The sequence below is a fragment of the Cheilinus undulatus genome, linkage group 22 (genome assembly GCF_018320785.1).
Source record: "Cheilinus undulatus linkage group 22, ASM1832078v1, whole genome shotgun sequence".
In the NCBI taxonomy this organism is placed as follows: domain Eukaryota; kingdom Metazoa; phylum Chordata; class Actinopteri; order Labriformes; family Labridae; genus Cheilinus; species Cheilinus undulatus.
In genome coordinates this window covers 26,479,890-26,496,856 of record NC_054886.1, presented here as the reverse complement: position 1 = coordinate 26,496,856, position 16,967 = coordinate 26,479,890, and the positions used below count along the sequence as shown (strand labels likewise).

General features: G+C 39.0%; 1 protein-coding gene across 2 annotated transcripts in view; it reads right to left on the bottom strand.

Moving 5' to 3' along the window:
* The window catches only part of si:ch211-200p22.4 (phosphatidylinositol-binding clathrin assembly protein), a 173,323-nt gene extending 159,586 nt beyond the window's left edge, over positions 1-13,737 (bottom strand). For both annotated transcript variants that reach the window (XM_041779660.1, XM_041779661.1), the window contains exon 1: positions 12,631-13,737. In XM_041779660.1, coding sequence (XP_041635594.1) covers positions 12,631-12,760 — 130 coding nt within the window. In that variant the 5' untranslated portion in view covers positions 12,761-13,737. The remainder of the gene's footprint in view (positions 1-12,630) is intronic.
* Positions 13,738-16,967: the final 3,230 nt, after the last annotated feature.

Genomic DNA, 16,967 nt, shown 5'->3' with positions numbered 1-16,967 from the left:
AGACTAAAAGGTTGTTTTTAAATTATAGCAATAGAATGAAATATTCACTCAAAAGGAGCTACACCCACACACGTTTCTGGGTAATCTCTCCTTGATCAAGTATCAAAAATATATAAGATAATATTCATATTTTGCCACCCTCCAAACTTCCCCTGGTTTATCCCAAAACACAGATTGGATTAGAGTGTTGGTATTTGGTTAAAGAAAGTCTCAAGGTAATCAGACATAGCCTCTTTTATTCAGACGCCTAAAACATCTTGAGGGAGGTAGTTTGGATGCTTTCAAACACCAAGAAAATATTCTTCTAAAGCATTCAAACACCTCCATGAATGTCTATTGGCTTTTTTACCATAAAGTTTGCCATCACAGCTTTTTCAACATTCTTACTTTGGTTCATTTTTCTTGAAAGGACATATTTCTCACTCATCTATCTCTACATCAGTTGAGATAAGTTAAAGCAAAAATAGATTTTCTTGTTCGGGTTTTTTGCTCCCTGAATCACCAAACCAATGTGATTTCTCTTCCAGTCTAATCCTCTTACTCACTCTTCTGAAGACAATAAAGGACCAATTTTGAGAAGGAGACAGATTGTCTGAAGGATGCTTCAGTGGAGGCGTGAAGAAGGCCATTGACAGTGCAACAGGTTGGCTTAACCATCCTTGAACGACGCTAAAATTAGACCACCGTCTGCTACTTGTGTCAGTTATTCACACCTCCGGTTATGTGGCTGCAATGACTGTCACCTGCTCCTCATGTGACGCCAAGGTGTTAATTGCTTCAACGAGGTTAAGTACTGGAGAAATTCTGACATCCTTTGTGGTAAATCTGAGTACTGGCAAGAGAACAAAGTCTTCCAGGGGTCTATGAGTACGGGATTGTAAAGAGTGGGCAGGCTGTTAAAGAGGAATAGGAGGACTATGACATTAGAGCAGGGGTGTCAAACTCAGGGGTCTAACCTGAGGGCCTAACAGGGTCAATATCTAACCACTGAGTGTCAACCTAAATGAATTTGAGATTAAAAGGTCAGCATGATAAGTTAAAAACTCAAAATCTGAGATAAAAAGTCAAACTTATAAGTTTAAAAGGTGAAAAAATTAAATTCAAAGTCAAAATTATGTTTTTAAAAGGCAAAACATGAGATAGAAAACTGAAACCATGATTTTTAACAGTCAAAATATGAAATAAAATTAAAAATCATGAATTTTAAAGGTTAAAAATGAGATGAAAATGAAATTTAGGAGCTGAAATGGTCAGCAAAACTGAGATAAAAATCAAAATCATAATATTTAACAGTCAAAATATGAGATAAATACCAAAATCATGAGTTTAAAACGTCAAAATATGAGATTCAATTTTCAAATTTATGAGTTTTAAAAGTCAAAATATAAATTAAAATTTAGTTAGGAGTTAAAAAAGGTCAAAACACAAGATTAAAGTCAAATTCATGAGTTTTAAAGGTCAGAATATGAGATAAAAGTCAAAGTATTGACAAAATATGATATAAAATTAAAAATTATGAATTTTAAAAGTTAAAAAATGAGATATGAAAATCATACTTAACAGTCAAAATATGCAATACATATCAAATCGTGAGTTTAAAATGTCAAAATATGAGATTAAATTTTCAAATTCATTAGTTTTAAAAGTCAAAATATGAAATAAAAATAAAAATTATGAGTTTTAAAGGTTAAAAGATGAAATTATTAAATTTAGGAGTTTAAATGGTCAGCAAAACTGAGATAAAAATCAAAATCAAAATCATGATATTTAACACTCAAAATATGAGATAAATGTCATAATCCTGAGTTTAAAATGTCAAAATATGAGATTAAATTTTCAAATTCATTAGTTTTAAGAGTCAAAATATAAAAATTAAATTTAAAATTATGAGTTTTAAAGGTTAAAAAACAAGATAAAAGTCAAAGTTAGGAGTTAATAAAGGTCAAAACATGAGATAAAAGTCAAACCCATTAGTTTTAAGAGTCAGAATAGATAAAAGTCAAAGTTAGAGTTGAAATAGTAAAACTGAGACAAAATTTAAAATCATTATCATTAACCATCAAATATGAGACCTCATACTGGTGGGCCAGTTATAATAAAAATATGATATGATCAAGTGGGATGGGTATGACTGCACCAGGGGCAGGATTTGGCCCCTGGGCCTTGAGTTTGACACCCCTGCATTAGAGAGATCCTCTGCTTTAACAACCTGATGAAAGCATTATTCAGAATCTCTTGGACTGTAACTGTTTGTTTAAAAAGTCAATATTTCAAGATGACTCACATTAGATTTCATAACCTGGATCCTTGAAGAGCTTCGTTAGGGATTCATTCTCTATTTATAAGAAATACTCCACAGACACCAAGTTCAACTGCATAAACATTACTGCCCAATTCACCATTAACCTTCCTCCATCAAAAAAGACCATTTAACACAAGCCAATTGGCTGGTTTGCTGCCATGACAACAGAGTGCTAGTGAATCAGGGGAACAAGACTTCAGTTAAAATGTCACAACTTCTCTAACAGCTGTGAGATTGTGAAACAATGAGTGTTTCAATGATGCCAAAGTGGAAAGAAGTGGCCTCCAGAGCGTGCAGTGTGTTTGCCATGGCAATCATTTAGCTGCTTATGAAAGGCTGGATTAAACACATGATAACTCTCACCTTGACAACCTGAAGACAGCGAGCACATAGAGGCATTTTCAACACATTCGAACCATCCCTCATTGATTTTTATGGTGCTAATTTCCATAAATAGAGGAGCTTTTCAGAGCTGATGGGAAGGACTCGTCATATTTGCCGCCGACTCTGAAAGCCAGGGTTAATTGAGGTGGACAGTCCCAATCGTGACACTAAATGGCTTTAAAACGGCACTTATTTTTCGCCAGCGGTGCGTGAATGTCACGGCTGCTCGAGCTAACAGCGGACCTCCGAACCCTCGCACACTCACTGCTGGCCGGCATCGCTGAAAGGCCTCTCCCAGGGTTATTCGGTTATTGGGTCTGGATGCAAATATGCCGGTGAGATCATTTACAGCTTGCTGTCAGACAGTCACAGCTGCTTGTGGTGAAACTGTGCCAAGAGGAAAGTGAGAGAAAATGTGTGTATTTATGTCAAAACAGCAACACAATCCAACCGTTTAATATCTAGCATCTTTAGGTTTTCTCTGTTAATATTGTTAAACGGCTCTGCAGGCGTTGAATTCGCTCCACAGTGGACTTGTTAACTGACTCACACATTAGCTATCTGGCTCTCAGCTGCTGCCAAATGCCCTCTTGCCATCCTAGATCCTATTCAAACCTGTAGCATCTTGTTTCCAGATGTATTATCCACTTTGTGCCAGTATGAACCGTAGTTTGGCTCTGGCTTCTGCTTGCATTTGAAAAAGTTTCTTGGTAGGCAACTTTCACTTCCTTTTTATCATATTTGTCTAAATACACACATTTAGGCTCAAACAGCTGTTAACCGTGGCAGTTATTAGGAAACTTTGCAGATTTCAAAACCTTGTTACAATTAAGAGGGAAGTTTTTGAGTACAGATATTCTCCAATGCACTCTTACAAACTCAGGAAAAGGTGCATTTCTTCTACATCAGGGCATCTGCTTCAGCAGTGTTAGGTAGGTTAGGTTCATCTTTACCATAAACACTGATGTTGCAATCATATCAATGCTACTCTTTGTTCATGGGTCAAATCAGGATCCACACCGTGGCTTGAATAGCTCCCGCTGGCTCATGCTACTCGCTTCAAACAAGGTTCATGAAAACAGGGCAAGAAGTCATCTGTTGACAGACCAACTGTATCAAAAACATGAGACTCTTGGTGAACTTGGCAGAGCGGTGCGAGGAAAAAATGTGAATTTCAACATTGGTTCAAGCCCATATAAATATCTTAACACGTCTTTAAGATGATAAGACTCTCTGGGATGCTGATTACTTTTTACAGCTCTGAAAATAAAATCTAAGTTCCACATTGTGAAGCTTCTCTCTTCCAGAACTATCCCTCCAGGCCTCAAACAACCTTAGGAAAAATTCCTCGAGGTACACACTAGACAGAAGTCACTGATCTCAAAGATCGTCTTATGTCACTTCTGTCTAATAAAAAGAAGCGAAATCTGGGTTAAAAAAATCTTGGCATAACAGAAAACAATAGGCAGAGATATTAAAAGGCCTACAAGTTTTATCTGCACTCGACTTGGGGACAGGGTTAAACTTTTCTAAAGCCAGGTCGTCTGATATGATTCCTGCAGTGGAGGATGAATGTGAGGGATGTACATTTCAAGGACAAACACTCTCTTGAAAGAAACTTAGAAGATGCGAAGATATGGATCAGGATACTCATCTGACTTTGTTAGCTTTATGCTAACGCATAACAGAAAATCCATTTGTGGGCTATCAGTTAGCATTGTTTCCCACTACTTCTACCTCATGATGTAGTCAATTTCCCCTGGAAATACTAAGGAAGATAGACAATTTAGATATCAAGTGAAAAGATCATGAAGCAGTTAGGTTTTTATTAACTCGGTTGTTCTTTAGTTATGTAATGTTAGTTACAGACAGTTTTCACATGTAGAGGGTTCTGGCTGCAGACTGCCGCTCTCAGACGCCCCCCTTCTTGCGAACCACCAATGTGAGACATCAACCCTGTAAGGACGGAGGTGACGTAATAGGCCGGTACAAGATATTTGCCCTATTAAAAGAAATCATGCAAACACCAGCTTGTTTTAGCTTTGTTAGCATTCACTATGTTAGCTATTGTACCAAAAGTTACTGACTTTAGCTAGCGTGGCTGTATTAAATGTTTTATAATCAGATTTTGCAGGTCAGGCATGTTACTTTTACAGGCTTATAGTTTTAAATAAAAATTACAAGTTTTACAGCTTTCAGGCCGTTCCTTACCCACCCTACCATACCCCTTACTCTAAACCTAACCTGGCCTAACCCAAACTGGAGTGTATTTCAGTTTTATGTCTGTTTTTGCATGTATTTCTTTCATGACAGTGGTGGTGTGTGACAGTGATGGTCTGCAGCCACTGTGTAGCAGTGGTGCAGCATCACAACCAGGTACTGGTAAAAATACTGGAAAAGATTTCAGTATTGGGGGCACAGAAGGCGTAGTGGTTATGACCTGTGGAGGCATGTCCCTCTTCTACTCTCTTATTCTTGTTTCTGACTCTGTCAGCTAGCCTCCTCTATCAAATAAAGGCATAATGAGCCCCAAAACATATCTTTAAAATAACATATGTATATTAAAAACATTATTTTTATTAAATATATATTATAATTTTATTACATATGTCTTCAAAAATATATATACAGTACTGTGCAGAAGTTTAAGGCATGTTTGGGCAGAAATTTGAGGCTAAAGTGAGGCAAGTATGCCCACCTGAGGGCCCCATCAGGTGGGAAGGAGGATTGTCACAACCCAGGTCATGCTTTGGATGTCTTTGTACATTACCAAGGACATGGGAAAATAATCTGATGAAAACAAAACAAAAACCCCAGCTTTAGGGCTCTTTAGAAACTCTACTATTCTGCATTTAAACATCTTGTGTCATTTTTGGTGGGGGGGTTAGGGTTGCTAGTTTAAACTAAGGGTAACTGGCTTCCTGTTTGGATATAGGCCTGCTTTTATTTTGAAAGAAATTAAGACAGGGTATAGCAAAAATTATGGCAAGAACTTAATCATGGAAAAAGGAACTTATTATGGATTGTAAAAGACATAAGGGAACATTAAAAAGGTACATTTTTGATAGCACAGGGTGCATGCGAGTACTGACTGAGCTGTCCACTGTTTTTTTATTGTGAAATGAGACGCTAAGAAATAGTGGTGGAGTTATTATGCATTACTGTGACTGCAGGGAGACGTTGCAGTGGCTTACTACAGTGTGCCAAAAGGGAAAATAAACCATCCAAATAAAAAAAATAAAGCACTTACTATCAAGTGTAATTACATCATAATAAATGCATTAATGCTCACGGTTTGTGTCCAAATATTTGAAAATCACTGCCCGTATACTCCATGCAACTCCAGAGATGTTCATGTTCAAACTTTTAGCAGAGCAGTTTGTACCAAGTCTTCTATTCCATTTGAATTCTAATAAACCACAAGGTACATTTATCAATGAAGGAATATTGGCCAGTCAAATAATATCCCTGCTGGTTATATCAGAGCACGATCAACATAAAATGTCCAATTTCAGTCTACATAAAATATCTGCCCCCATATTGCTGCTGTGTCATGTTTTCCCATCTCAATTGGTATCTGCCAAAAGAATCCATATCAGTCAGGAACTAGTTTTGACTATCTTCTCTAAATTTGCATCAGGAATGTGCACTGCTGCAGCTCTGCATGGCTCATTTCCTTCACTGTAAATGCATCCACACCTGGCTGTGAAATGACCACATGGACTTCCTCCACGCTTCCTTGGTGCATCTACATGTCTTCGATGTGGTGTGACTGTGTGATTTGATTGTTCAGAAAGAATAAGGTGGACTGAATTACTGGCAGACTCCCTCACCTGGCTGCCTGTGTTCATTATTCCGCTGGGATGTTTGGATGAGCTGGCTGGCTAGTTGACTGAGTAATGATCGGACACGCTGCCTGCCAGCCTCCCCGGCCCGCTAACCGACTCACAAATTGACTACCTGCCTGACTGAATGACGAGCTCACCTATAACCTGCTTTTATTCCTTTCTGCCGGCTTCTTTATAACAATACCCACCACACAATGCGCCTGACAGCCTGACGACACCGGATCTTACCTGTATGGGGGAATCATCAAACGGAACAAATAACAGGATAGTCATGCAATGCGCCACTCACCTACTGTTCCCCCCCGTGGCACAGAGGTCGTCGCTCCCACTGAGAAATCAATACCCAACAATGATTAAGCTCGACGTGGTGTATTGGTTGCAAAGGTCTGTCCAAGTTCACAAAAGGATCTGAGACAATACATGACTTTAGCTGAACGTCAGCAGCTGAGTGTTGTGAGTGAGGGGGAGCTGACGGATGCAAGGCAGCTGAGCCCAAAGCATCGATCATAAGTGCATCCCGCACTGACAAAAGGCTGATTCCCAGAAATAGAGGAGCGGCACGTTTTGTCCCATCTGACACAGTCTGGTTACGCACATAGCCTTAATAGACTTGTATGTTTTAAAAGAATCATATTACTCATTCTGTCTTTTGTGTTTTCCCTCTTGCATCACCAACACCTTCAACATGACTCAGTTTAAAGTCAGCCGGCTGAGCTGGCAATTTAAAGGATTTAATCTCTTTAAAGCAAAATGCTAAATGACAAGCAGGACTCAACTGCCAAAAGAAATACCATCAAAGACTCGGATACTGGGAGTATTTTCTTTTGCTGACGTGATTATCTTTGTGAATTTGTTGTGAGAGGTTCTCCCAACAAAATAAAAGCCACCATGGAATGAGATTTGTGTTTTTCCTGGGTGTATAGCTCTGTTTTTGTGTCTCTTTGAAAATAAGGTGAGCACAGTATGTCCTGGTCGTGGTCCTGATGCAGTTCTGATGAAAAACCGGCTTTCTGTCACTTTTTTATCTGTGAGCGTGTGAAGTCTGCACAACAGGAGCTTGCCAGGCCCTGAAACAAGATGTTTTTAGTGGAAGTCACGACTTGTCGAAATGCAGTTTGTGGTTTCACCTTGTGATATAGTGTTTTGTGATTCTCTATCAATGTGTGACATATGTAGTCAAGTTGGGGAACTACGGTTTAAATGTCTGAGGCTTTAAGGGAACATGAGAAATAAGAGTTCCTGTCATATTCAGCTGATTAGAGCTGAAATTAATCTGCCACTTAATCTCATGATAAATAAAACAGTCATTTGGTCTTTGTGTCCAAAAATGTCCAAAAACTCATCTAATTTGTCAGCAGTGTTTAAAGACAAAAACAGACCACATACTATTTCATTTAAAATTTTGACAATAACTATTGTCAAATCTTAGAATATATTTAAATGGTTGATAAAACAGGGGTTAGCGCTGTTGCCTCTCAGCAAGAAGGTTCCCGATTTGCTTCCTGGTCAGGGCCTTTCTGTGCAGTTTGCACGTTCTCCCTGTGGGTTTTCTCCAGGTACTTCAGCTTCCTCCCACCACCAAAAACATGCTCGTTAGGTTAACTGGTGACTCTAAAATTGGCTGTAGGTGTGATTGTGAGCTTGCCTGGTTGCCTGTCTCTATATGTCAGCCCTGCGATTGACTGGCGACCAGTCTACGGTGTGCCCCGCCTCTTGCCCAATGACAGCTGGGATAGGCTCCCTGCATACGCCACCCCCACAGTGTTAATTTTGGCATCTATTTTTAATTTTAGTCTTGGTTTTAGTATTTAAATGAAATGCATTTTAGTTTTAGTCACATTTTAGTCATTTCTATCCTTTCAAGTCTTAGTCTAGTTTTAGTCCATAAAAAGTCCTCACATTTTAGTCTTCACTTTTAGTCCAAGCATTTATTTTCTTGCACAAATCTGATACCAAGTCATTACATCCTGCCAAACCCAGTATCCCTCCTTTCTACAGTGGAGAGGCAGAATAGCTACAGCTACATTGTTTTTTGACAGATTTACCCACAGTGGAGAAATATCACGGATTTTGAATGTCCGACAAGAACAACATTACATTTTAGTCTAATTTTAGCCATCTTGATGAAAACTAAACTTGGTGTTTGTCAGTTTTGGTCATCACAGATCTATTTTGTTAGTCTTAGTTTAGTTTTTGTTTTTTAGTTTTTTTTTCCCCCTGTCACTTTTTGTCCTTACTGAGGAGTGTTTCCAGTAAAACAGTACTCAATAGAAACAGTAACACTAACAGTAGACTTCCATTTTCCTTAATGAGGAAGAAAAGCAGTTAAAAAGTGGCACCAAAACCCTGGGGGTTTGATCTGTGTTGTTATTTGCGCATTCTGGGCAGTTTAGCAGCCACTTCAATTCCTGTTAAATAGTGTTAGGTCTCATGCAGCATGTGACAGGGGCCGCCACACGCACTAATTGTAATGACGGCACGTCTCAGCACTTCATACTAGTATATGAGTTGCTCCGCCATATAAAACGCAGCCATCGTTAAGATGAAAAAATATGGATTACAACTGCAGCCAGTGGGCACTGGTTTGGTTTATTTAGTAGAGCAGGTGCCCGTACGCTGAGACCAGGGTCCTCGATGCATGGTCTCTCCAAATGTCTTTTCTGTTTTTCAGCCGTCTTATCCGTAAAAGGCAAAAAGCCCTGAAATAACCTTTTCAACAGTGCACCTTTTACACTGGATTTTATGGTATCTAAAAAATACAGGCAAACTCTTACACACTGTCTGAAATATACTAGGCGTAAAAGCATTGGCAACATTTCCATATAAAATGGTTGCCAGATTTTCCTCTGTACTTTCAAATATCATGTATTACAAAATGTTCATATTCCATTATTTCAATAAGTTTTATTAAAAAAGAACAGAAACTTTTTGATCTTCAGGCACATTTCTTTACCACCCTAAAACCCCCAAAACGTAAGTCCTAGACACCCAATAAGGGGCAATTTAATGTTTTAATAATCGAAAACTGTACCCAAATTCCTAGAAACTGTCTAGATTGTATAAATTGGGAATTTGGGAAAGTGGGTAGAACTGCACAATAGATTTGTGCAACGTAGACAGATCCAGAAGTTTGCCTACGATTTGATCATTTGAAAACAATAAATTGCCCAGTATTGGGTTTCCAGGTGCTATCAAGCATACAGCATTAGTACAGACAGGCCACAGTCAAGCACTGCCATATTTAACCTGCTGCGCTTTGCTGCTTCTGCTGCAAGCTGCTTTTTGCAGTCCTCCTCCACCCCAGCTCCTCCTTTTTCCTGCTTCTGACTTAGTCAGTGTAATTTGGTCATTGCTGATGCCTGCTGTGCTCTGTTTTTATAGCTGCTTCTCTTCCTGCCTCTGGCTTTCCTTGTAGGCACAGGAAAGGCTGGAATGTATGCTGCTCCTGCTTGATGCTTTCCAAGTACGCTCGTGGAAGGGCAAAGGACCCTGAACAGCAACAACAGCACATATTAACAGCAATATGCTCATATCAATAACTGACATATAGAGCGTATAGCGTTAAATAAGGCAGACCATGGAGTCAAGCTGTGCCATACAACTGAGATCAGCTGACGGCCACCTGACTCACTCCAAGCATGCTATTGGCTAATCGCACTCATGCTCCCATACCTAGGGGGCCATCCACACTGAAACCGGCTTAGGAGTATCAGCAAAAGCTTTGAATTAGTGTTCCATCCACACTGAACTAGCATTTTGGAAGCCTCAAAACCCTACTTTTTGAAACCAGGTCCCAGAGTGAACAAATCTGTATGCAAAACCTGTTTTGTCTCTGTGTGTACAACCAAAGGCTTCTTTCCTAAAAAGAGTATGTCATAGCCCACTTAACCCCCATGCACAAGCCCAGCCAACATTAATAATGGCAGATGACATGATTGTGTTCTTGCTGCAAAAGCTACTGAGCTGACAGCAAAATCTTCCGTTCCTCTACCACCACCGTGATCAACAAATGGTCATGGCATACAGCATACACCACATGTTCTTATATCCACCACAGAGCGCAACCAGAAGGGCAGCCAGAAAAAAAGTTCTGGGTAAAAGAAAAGTTAATGTGTGCTTGCTCCATCATCTTCTTCTCTGTTTCTGGTGCATTTCCATGGCAGCGTTACAGCCCCACTTGCATGCCTGGCATAGCCTATATTCTTCGATGCTGTGTTTAAAGAAAACTTTGTCAAAATCAAACAAAAATAAATAGGTTCCGTGGACAAGGCTACTCTAGTCCGGCCACACTTCCCTCTGCAAGCTGCTTTTTGCAACCCTCCTCCACCCCAGCTCCTCCTTTACAGCAATAAGTGCAAATTAATAGCTGCTGATAACGACAAATATCTATAACCACAAATTCTATGTGTTTATGACAAAGTGGTCCTGGTTTAACATTTTTCATTATCATGGTATCTAGGGCTGGACAAATAATCGCAAATTAGATTAGTCGCAATATGGCCTGCTGCAATTTTCAGATCGTAGAAGTTGCAATATTTTTTAAACTTGAATTGTGTCAAAATACCAGTTTAATAAATCTTTTTTTGCAGCGGCAGAAATTCTATGCACATTATGCAAGCATTCAAGTGTCAATTTTTCAGAATGGTTTGAAAAATCTTCCTTTTGTGTGTTTATGTATGTTTTTTTCTTCATCAAAATGAGTGATGATAACCAAATGACATCACATTTGCAATATGAGCGAAAATAGTTAGCGGATTCTATCTAAAACTGATGAAAGTCATACCCCAGCTGTGATCAGCTGGTAGTTAGCCTCACCTCCTCCACCCCAGCTGCCTCCTTTATAGCTTAAAGCTTGTTGCACCCCCATATTCAGATTCATGCTACTTTGGATTAATTGTCTCGGAAATGATTTCATTGTTTTCAATACACATGGTCTTATTTATGGAATTATTTATTGCTTGTATTTGTCAGGAAAAAAAAACATAAAATTAACCCAAGAATAATCGCAAATCAAATCACGATCGCAATAATTGGGGGGAAAAAAATGCAATTAGATTATTTTTGCAAACATCCTAATAGGATTAAACTGTTGTGTCATTTGGTTTATAATAAAAATATAAATGCTACTAAACTAATTAAAATGATACATCCTTATTCATTCTGAGCATTCCAAATTGAATATTTTTTGGCCAATAAGCATATTACTGTCTGTCTTTTTGGCTTGTATTGATTTTTTTATCAACATAAATAATGTATTTGTTGATTTAATGTATTTGTTTAAACAAATACATGAAAAGTGGCACTGTATTCTCTTGGTACAATTTTGCTGTGTTTACCAAAAATTAAAGACCAAATTTTGCCACCTCTTGTTGCCGCTTTAAACTCATTTATGCCACTTTAGGCTCTTTCGTTGCCACTTGTTTGACCCATTTTGCAGCTTTTCCCCAATTTTGTCTATTTTTTTGCCACTTCAAATCAATTTGTGCCTCTTTCTGCCAATCTTTTGGCCACTTTGAACCAGTTTTTACACCTTTTCTCCCATTTTTGCAACTACTTCTTTTGACATATTTTACCAATTTTTGCCCACTTATATGCCTCTTTTAACCCATGTCATTTCTGCCCTTGTCTTTGCCACATTAAATTTTTTTTGCAGTTTTTCTTTCCATTTTTATAACATTGAATCCATCTGTGCTGCTAGCTTTTTGCCTTATTTGCCACTCTTACCCATATGCTGCTTGTAACTCGTTTTTGACAGTTTGATTCCACTTTTATCCCATTTTTTCACCAATAAGCATATTAGTGTCAGTCTTTTTGGGCTGAAATTGTTTTTTATCAACATAATACCATCTTATCCTATAATATCTGTGAAAGTACATCAGTATAACTGGTGAACTGGATCTGTTGCCCAGCCCTATGCATCACCAGACCTCCAGATAACATGCTGTACATGCTTACACAGCCTCACAATGTCTTCTTAAAGGGCTCTCTGCCTGTCAGGTGAAGGAATGTGCCTCAAACCGGTCTGTCTGCTCTCTGAAGCCCTGCAGCTGCCTGTCTGACAACACCACAGCTTCAATAAAAACAGCAAACACTCACAGTCAAGGTGTTTCTTCTTGGGTCCGCTCACTTCATGTGTGGTGGCTTTGCACACAGCCTTGCTGATCGCAGACCCGGTCATGCTGTGCTGAGCTGCTGCGATCCGATCCGTGATAGATTGGCCCGACATCTCTGCTTCTTTTTCTGCTTTAATCAGCTAAAATAGCACAATAACGATCCGATCAATGGATCAACTCAACGTGACTGCACTGACAAGAGGTTTTTGTAAGTCCCCCAGGTGCGTAGAAAACCTGTGCAGTGTATTCTGGTGGTAAAAGGTGCAGGAATCAACAGCTGATAAGTAGTTGTAGTTTGGCAATTCTATCTATCTAGTAAACAAACACAACACTAATCCGAGCTAGTTTGTGTTAGCTAATGTTTCCGTTGCAGCACTCAAACCAGGAAAGAGTCCCGCTGTTGAAGTTGTAAACACTGGAAATTACTTTCTGGCCACACATAAACATAGCTAACTGGCTGGTTTGTGTGTAACCTGGACGGTTTTTGTTATTTTAGTTCCAACTCGAGGCAGGCAATAACAAAAAAGTAATCCGTATGAAATCACAGCTTGCAGAATCTCCTTCCTCCTCCACGTCAACTTGTTAGCTCGTTTGAGCTATCACTGGAATTCGCCTGGAAAAGTGTATTTTAAACCCACCCAAGGGTGTAAAAAGTCATTCAGAATGGAGCAGCACATTGTTTGGAGGTAAAACGATGACACTGTGAAGATGACAGCCCGGACAGGTGTAGTTTCCCCCCGTGAGAAAAAGACGCGAGAAGCTGCTGGGTGTTAGCCGGAAAGCTAGCGGGGTTAGCTCAACTGCCGACCGAGAGAGAGAGAGAGAGCGAGCGGGCGGGCGCGTGCCGTGAAGTCTGTCACTGAAGCGCACGAGCCGGCGGAGCCGTTAAGTTCAAAATGACAGCTCCCGAAGCTCTGTTGTTTCCTTTCACGGTGCTCCGGTTCACTAGGTGCTGTACTCCGGTTGCGGGAGCCACATTACCGGCTCGCTGTTGTGTTTTTTTTATTGACAGACAGTCCCGTCCGGTGCTGCTGTCTAAAAAAAAAGTCTCGCCAGTGGTTTCTCTTTACGGACTGACTGGCTGGTTGCTTCTCTGCCGGACAAAATGGCAGCGTAAAAAATCAGCTGATCTCACAACTGTGCCGCCTTCAGGGACCCATGGGAGACTCGGAATTTCGCATGCTAGAAACCTCCTTACCATCGCTGCACAGTTCTTTGGTTTTCTATTTAATTTTGATCATTTTGGGTTGTTTCTATGTAGTTTGACGTTTCGCTTTGCTTCTGTTTTTCATGTATGTTATGTTGCTGATTTTGAATCCTCTAAACCTGCTCTTTAATTCTTTCTACTTTGTATGTTCAATATAGACCACAACTAAACTAAACCATGTTCTATAAACTAACAATAATGATGGAAATTATGTTAAACATTTGGGTTGAAATGCCTTAAAATATAAAGGGTTTAAACAAATACATTAACAGTGACACTATATTCTCTTGGTACGATTTTGCTGTATTTAACAAAAATTAAAGACCATTTTTTCCACCAATTTTTGCCACCTCTTGTTGCCGCTTTAAACTCATTTATGCCATGTGTTACCCTTTTTTACCACTTCTTGTAGCAACTTTTTGCCACTTTAAACCATAAATGCCACTTTAGGTCCTTTCGTTGCCACTTGTTGGACCCATTTTGCAACTTTTCCCCCAATTTTGTCTCTTTTTTGCCACTTCAAATCAATTTGTGCCTCTTTTTGCCCATCTTTTGGCCACTTTTATCCAGTTTTTGCACCTTTTCTCCCATTTTTGCAACTACTTCTTTTGACATATTTTACCAATTTTTGCCCACCTATATGCCTCTTTTAACCCGTGTCATTTCTGCCCTTGTCTTTGCCACATTTAAGTTATTTTTGCAGTTTTTCTTTCATTTTTATAACGTTGAATCAATCTGTGCTGCTAGCTTTTTGTCACTTTTACCAATTTTTAAAGTTATTTCACCAGTGCTTACTGCCTTTTTTCCACTTTAAATTCATTTGTACAACTTTTTGCCCTACTGTTGCCACTTTTAACCCATTTTGCAGCCTTTTGCCCTTTTTGCCACTATAACTCATGTTTGCTGCTTTCCCCCTAATTTTTGCCATTACTTTTTGGCACTTTTAACCCATTATTTCCACTTTTTGTGCCACTTTTAATCTATTTTGCTGCCTTTTGCCAATTTGAGTTAATTTTTGCCACTTTTTACCACTCCTTTTTGCCACTCAATCTATTTTTTGCCACTTCTTAGCCATTTTTTGCCTCTTTTCACAATTATTTAATTCTTTTCCATTAAAATTGTCTCATTTTCCTCTACTTTTTCTTCTTGCATACTCACGTTTGTGCACATCATGGCTTAGAGCTAAAGTCTGACATTACTCTCCTGATGGTTTCTAATCTAATCAGTGTGCCCATCCATGTTAACATTACCAATAAACAGGTAGTTCTGTTTTAAGAAAACAGGTTTACGTTTCTTAAAAAGGGATATATTGTACTGAATTAAATCAAATTTATTTTCTCTTGCTTTGATGTGAGTGGTTAATATTCAGGTTATAAATTTTAAAAAGTAAAACATGCTGTACATGCTCGTAATATTAAAATTGATTTTTTTCCACTGGCAACTACAAATTAGTGGAGGTAGTATAGCAACTGTGGGCTTTCTAAGATAAGATATATCTTATTTTATATTATTTCTTAACTTGTTAGCAGTGGAAAATCACATGTTTATTTTTTCCTTGAAACAAGCTTTTTTATAAATAGGACAGTAAAATTAAAATATGATGCTTTTTGTGATTGTTTTTTTTTTTTTTTTTTTTTTTTTTAGAATTGTGTACTCTATAGAGACAACTGTAATGTCTCCGACAGCTCTTGAACGCATTCCTAGTCCATTGGATAAGACCTGAGGAGTGAGAGTAGTTTTTAAGGTGTACCGGCTCAAATTGTAGCGGAATTTGTGGAACAAAAGTGTCACATTTCACGTACTTTCCACATCATAAATGCGTTTTCTCTTCACTAAAACAACAAACCGACGTAAATCTCCACGTTCTGTTTTTATTCAAGCTCGTGCCGCGCCGCTGTAATCCAAATTTAAGGTGGTATGAAATGATTCCTCAGACGCCGTGTCCTTGTTTGACTCCAGACTATGTGGAACACGGTGTGCTGAAAAAACAGCGGGGAAACGCTCGCGCTGCTCCGTGCACGGTCGCGCGGGCATCACGGTGGATCTGAGAGCTGAGTAAATCAAATATATATGGAGAGGCAGGACTGTATTTCACACCGGGACGGGATGTTATTACATAAAAGATGCTGTTCCCAGACATCTGAAGTGGCTCACATTGATTACAGATGTGTGCTGCCATGATGCAATAGAGCTTCATACTGACAAACCTGATTTTACCACGACATAACCTGGGAGTAGGAGCACGTGAGGACAGATAGTGGCTATGAGACAAAGACAGTGGCTCTATAGAGAGAGATAGATCTACATGTGTTCAGATGAGCTGTAGTAATAAGGATATAAGGATGTAGCTTGTCTGGTCATTGTTGAATACATTGCTGAATGAACTGCTATGAAAATACATGATACCATGTTGATACTACTTCCTAGACACCCATACTCAGGCATGCCCATGGAAGTGGCTGGGCTGCTGAAAAACCCAAAGAATGCCCCCCCTAAAGTTGTGAGGTATTTATGTGTGTGTGTGCTGGACCAGTAGCATTGATGCTAGCATCCTGGCTCTCATTTTGGAGCTGGACAACATGTCCAGCTATTATTGAGTCTGATGTTGAGATAGTCCAATATTACGATATATTACGATATATATATTAAGACCTTTTCAGTACCTTTCCCACCCATTTGCCATTAAAACAAACTTTCACCACATTTTCACCACTTTTAAACCGTTTTCACCACCTTTTGCAACCTATAACCCATTTTAGACACATTTTTGCAACTTTAAGCTAATTTATGATGTTTTTGCAACTTGAAACCCCTTTTCACCCATTTCTTGTTGTTTTTAACCAAGTTCTGGTATGTTTGGGCATTTCAAACTGCCACTATTTGCCTTTGTCACTCATATTTGTCATCTTTTTGCCACTTAAAATCCATTTGTCTATTTTCCCCCCTTTCTCCTGCTCTTTTTAACCAATCACTGCAGCTTTCTGAATCAAACTTTGGTGCTTAATGCCAATTTCTTGCCAGTTCTTTTTGCTTCTTTTAACTCCTTTTTTTGCCACTTTCTGCCACCCTTGATTTATTTTAGCTGCTTTTGACATTTTTTGCAACTTTATTTT